This window comes from Solanum tuberosum, unplaced genomic scaffold (genome assembly GCF_000226075.1).
Source record: "Solanum tuberosum cultivar DM 1-3 516 R44 unplaced genomic scaffold, SolTub_3.0 scf00002, whole genome shotgun sequence".
Taxonomy (NCBI): domain Eukaryota; kingdom Viridiplantae; phylum Streptophyta; class Magnoliopsida; order Solanales; family Solanaceae; genus Solanum; species Solanum tuberosum.
In genome coordinates, this window is record NW_006238928.1 from 4021725 (window position 1) to 4026538 (window position 4814).

Here is a 4814-nt window from a genome sequence, read left to right on the forward strand (position 1 = left end):
AAAATGAAGGTTGGCATAGCAATTTGAGCAATGGTATGAGCAGTAGGGGGAGCCATGATTTAACTAATAAAGTTTAAAATCACATAATTTTAACCATGTATAATCAGGATAATTTATCGTCAAAAGAGGTAGTGTTGAGTGTGTGAGTGTATAACATATGGGGCTAAATACGAAAATATACAAACTGAAGTATTGGTAGTGTAAATATATATATTAATAAGTAGAGGAGTGAGTGTGACAAATACTCTTCTCCACTTCCAGTCGTATCGTATAATTTTATAATTTTATAATTTTGAAACTTCGAATGAAACATCGTCACGCCAAAACAGAGAGAGAAAGAGAGAGAGCGAGAGAGAAGAAGAAGAAGAAGGAGTCCTTCAGACAATCACTCTTCTTGAGCATCGCTTACTCCTCTGGTAAGAACTTCCTCAATTATTTTGATCTTTTTTCTTCGCAATTTAAACATGGAAGATGAATATGTGCTTCAAGGTTTTGATTCAGACGCAATTGAACTAATCTGATCTGGGTCGGTGAAAGACTTTGTTCTAATCTTGCTTAGGCATGGAGCTATTGTTTAAGTTTCTAATTTGTTAAATTTTATTGATTTTTTTTTAATTGTATTTTCAAGATTTCATTTTGGATTGTGGGTAATTTTTAAATTGTGTTAATTTTGTAGTTTTTGTGGAGAAGAATGTTATCAAGAATGGATTCTAGGAAAAAAATTGGTGAGAAGCCTGGAAATGGGAAGTTGTTGAATGATATTGAAACTATAAGTAAAGCCCTATATTTGGATAAAACCCAACCTCGGCTTTTGATGTCTACGGCCAGTAGTCGTTCTAAGTCTGTTGGGAGAGCACGTTTACCGGAGCCCAAGTCGAAGAATAAAGACAGTGGTAGAGATTTATTAGAGAAGGATAGTAATAAGAAGTCCACATGGAGTTGGAAGAGCTTAAAGTCATTAACTCATGTTAAAAACCAAAGGTTCAATTGCTGTTTTTCGCTTCAAGTCCATTGCATTGAAGGGATACCAGCATTTTTTAATGACCTTAGTCTTGTCGTGTATTGGAGGAGGCGAGATGGTGAGTTGATGACATGTCCTGTGTTGGTTTGTGAAGGTGTAGCTGAGTTTGAGGAAGAGTTGAGTTATACATGTTCTATATATGGCAGTAGGAATGGTCCTCATCATTCAGCAAAGTATGAGGCAAAACATTGTTTGTTGTATGCTTCAGTTTACGCTACTCCTGAACTTGACTTGGGGAAGCATCGGGTTGACCTTACCAGGTTGCTTCCTCTTACACTGGAAGAATTGGAGGATGAGAGAAGCTCAGGTAAGTGGACAACTAGTTTCAAATTGTCAGGTAAGGCTAAAGGGGCAAGTATGAATGTTAGTTTTGGGTATCATATAGTGGGAAATGGGAACACATCTGGCACGCTTCCTAGCAATAGGGATGTTCTTGAGGGGCGGAACTTGAGGCAGAACAGTGGTGCTGCAAAGCTTCTTGCACAATCTGAGGAAAGTGATGAGCTGAGCATAATAAGGCGATCTGGAAGCCTTCCTGCTTGGTCTTCTTATTCACAGCAGTCTGCAGAAGATGTAAAAGATCTTCATGAGATTTTACCGGTGCCGAATTCTGACCTCTACAAATCTGTAGAAGTGCTGTATCAGAAGTTTGAGGAAGAGAAGTTGGAAGCTTCATTTGAGTTCAAACCAGAGATTGATGTGTTCTCTAATACTGTTGATAACCTCAAACCAAAATTGGCCTTGTTATCAGATCCTGTGAAGGGAAATGTTGAAAACGAGTGTGAAATTGGTGATTTTTCTGTTATAGAGCAAGGCATAGAACATCCCTTGAAGGAACTGGAGGGAAAAGAAGACGATTCTGTGAAATCTGTTGATGATGCTGTGACAGAGAGACTTGTACCTGATAGTACCTTGAAGATGGCCATTGAAGAGGAGGCCCAGCCTGTACTATTGGCCAAGGGTCTTGACAGTGAGAATGAAGACCTTGCAGTGAGTGCCAACAATTTTGAGACAGATGAGTCAGCAAAAGAATTAATTATGAGAGAATTGGAATCTGCATTAAACAGTTTCTCTGACTTGGAAAACGAGGGATTATACTCTCAGGAACATGAGAATGAAGTTAGAAATAATGATGGTTACTTGGACGCTAAAGAGAACTATAAAGAGCTTAGGAAGGGAAAATCCCTCAGCGTGGATTACATTACTGAATCCGTGGCTAGTGATTTCCTGGATATGCTAGGGATTGAGCATAGTCCATTTGGCCCAAGTTCTGAGAGCGAGCCTGATTCCCCACGAGAACGATTATTGAGGCAATTTGAGAAGGACACTCTGGCTGGTGGGTGTTCTTTGTTTAACCTTGATATGGACATTGAAGAATTTTCTTCTGATGCTCCAAGTGTATCTCAGTGGAGGAGCATCTCTGAGAATTTCGGTTACTCATCTTCTGCACAATCGTATGAGGAGATACCCAAGATAGCAATTGAGGAAACAAGTAACAAAACAAGAGCTTACATGTTGGAGGACTTGGAGACCGAGGCTTTGATGCGTGAATGGGGCTTGAATGAGAAGTCATTTGAATGTTCTCCACCAAAAAGCTCTTGTGGTTTTGGCAGCCCAATCGATATGCCTCCTGAAGACCCTTACCAATTGCCTCCTCTTGGAGAAGGCCTAGGAAACTTGCTACAAACTAAAAATGGAGGATTCTTAAGGTCAATGAATCCTGCAATTTTCAATGATGCTAAGAGTGGAGGGAGTTTAATAATGCAAGTATCCAGTCCGTTGGTGGTGCCTGCAGAAATGGGGTCTGGTATAATGGACATACTGCAGCACTTGGCCTCCATTGGAATAGAAAAGCTCTCGATGCAGGCAAGTAAATTAATGCCTTTGGATGATATAACTGGGAAGACAGTGGAACAAATAGCCTGGGAAAATGCACCGAGCTTAGAAGGACCTGAAAGGTTTGTTGTTCTGTTTACATGTTGCATTTTAGAGTTAGGTTGCTGTTTCCTTACTGCAAATATACATATTCTTGCACCTACTTATTTCTTTTATGAAATTGTTTTGCAGACAAGATTTATTCCAACATGAGTTTGAATTTGGGCAAAATATGGAAAGCATTCAAAGTAAAAAGGCAAAATCGCATGGATCAATGTCTAGTAAGTTGGAAACAAGTTCTACCACTCACATGAACGCCGAATATGTATCCTTGGAAGATCTTGCTCCTTTGGCAATGGATAAAATTGAAGCCCTTTCAATTGAGGGTTTGAGAATACAGACAGGCATGTCAGATGAGGATGCACCTTCAAACATCAGCGCTCAATCTATTGGCAAGTTTTCAGCCTTTGAGGAACAGAAGGTCAATTTGGGTGGAGCAGTAGGTCTGGAAGGGGCAGGTGGATTGAAGCTTCTGGACATTAAAGACAATGGTGATGACGTTGATGGGCTTATGGGCTTATCTCTGACACTTGATGAATGGATGAGGTTGGACTCGGGAGAGATTGACGATGAAGATGAGATTAGCGAGCGAACCTCCAAACTGCTGGCAGCTCATCATGCTATCAGCACAGACTTGTTTCAGGGCAGGTCAAAGGGAGAGAAGAGACGCGGAAAGAGTAGGAAATGTGGTTTGCTGGGAAACAACTTTACAGTGGCACTAATGGTGCAGCTCCGTGATCCCTTGCGGAATTATGAGCCAGTTGGTACACCTATGCTTGCTCTTGTCCAGGTAGAGAGAGTGTTTGTACCACCTAAACCTAAGATAAACAGCAAAGTTTCTGAGGTTAGAAACAACAATGAAGATGATGACGATGAATCTGCACCTCCGAAAAATGACTCGAATGTGGACATCAAAGAAGAGAAAATCCCCGAGGTTGAGCCAATCGCACAGTACAAAATAACCGAAGTGCATGTTGCAGGTCTGAAGAGTGAGCAAGGTAAAAAGAAATTATGGGGTTCCACAACTCAAGAACAGTCTGGCTCTCGTTGGTTGGTTGCTAATGGAATGGGAAAGAAAAATAAACATCCATTTATGAAGTCAAAGGCTTCTAACAAATCTTCAAAGGAAGCTGCTTCATCAGCAACAACCACTGTGCAGCTTGGTGATACACTATGGAGCATATCTTCTAGGGTTCATGGTACAGGCACTAAATGGAAGGATATAGCAGCACTAAATCCACATATCCGGAATCCAAATGTGATACTACCTAATGAAACAATCAGACTGAGGTAGTGGTGGAAACTTTGTTATTCATTGGGACGAAGTGACCACCCAAATGCAGCTGCAAGTTTATAGTGAACATGAAAGAGCTTGTGAGTTGCGCAGGAGACAAAGGATTGACGTGCTCTGCCTAAATGTCTCTGTACGTCCATAGCGATTGTGCTGAACCAGTATATGTTTGTGCAGTTGTCAAGGAATATATTGTTAAGTTTTTGTTCTCTTTTGTAAATGTGCTTGATTTTGTACATGGTTAGCTGTTGTCATGTACTGAGAATCGTGTGATTCCTGGTAATAATAGAAGATTTGTTCCTGATGTTGTGATTTTCCTTTGAATCATATTTCTATTAGCATAAGTCATAACCTATTTCAGCATATGTTTTAAGTTATTTGTGTTCAGGAGCTACTACTCATTTGGTTTGAATACTAGAGACGAGTTATTTTTTATTCACTCTTTTGCTTTATTCTATTCAAACAAAAATAATAATATTTAGCTTAAATATTTTGTATGTGCATTCTCGTGATTGTACTGTGTTTGTTTAAAAACAAAACTTACATTTTAAATTGTTAAAGTAAAAG

At 39.8% G+C, this 4814-nt stretch overlaps 1 protein-coding gene across 1 annotated transcript; it reads left to right on the forward strand.

Moving 5' to 3' along the window:
- The first annotated feature begins 283 nt into the window (after nucleotides 1–283).
- LOC102599961 (uncharacterized) lies at nucleotides 284–4591 on the forward strand. The gene is made up of 3 exons (XM_006338060.2): nucleotides 284–416; nucleotides 677–2979; nucleotides 3089–4591. The coding sequence occupies exons 2-3, from the start codon at nucleotides 692–694 to the stop codon at nucleotides 4248–4250; spliced, it is 3450 nt and encodes a 1149-aa protein (XP_006338122.1). The 5' UTR covers nucleotides 284–416; nucleotides 677–691; the 3' UTR covers nucleotides 4251–4591.
- The last annotated feature ends 223 nt before the right edge of the window (nucleotides 4592–4814 follow it).

Bases quoted from the DNA above. Each gene is read 5' to 3' on its own strand.
- LOC102599961 (XM_006338060.2), top strand. From the start codon at position 692: ATGTTATCAAGAATGGATTCTAGGAAAAAAATTGGTGAGAAGCCTGGA. The intron at 2,980-3,088 runs GTTTGTTGTTCT...ATTGTTTTGCAG, and splicing joins AGCTTAGAAGGACCTGAAAG to ACAAGATTTATTCCAACATG.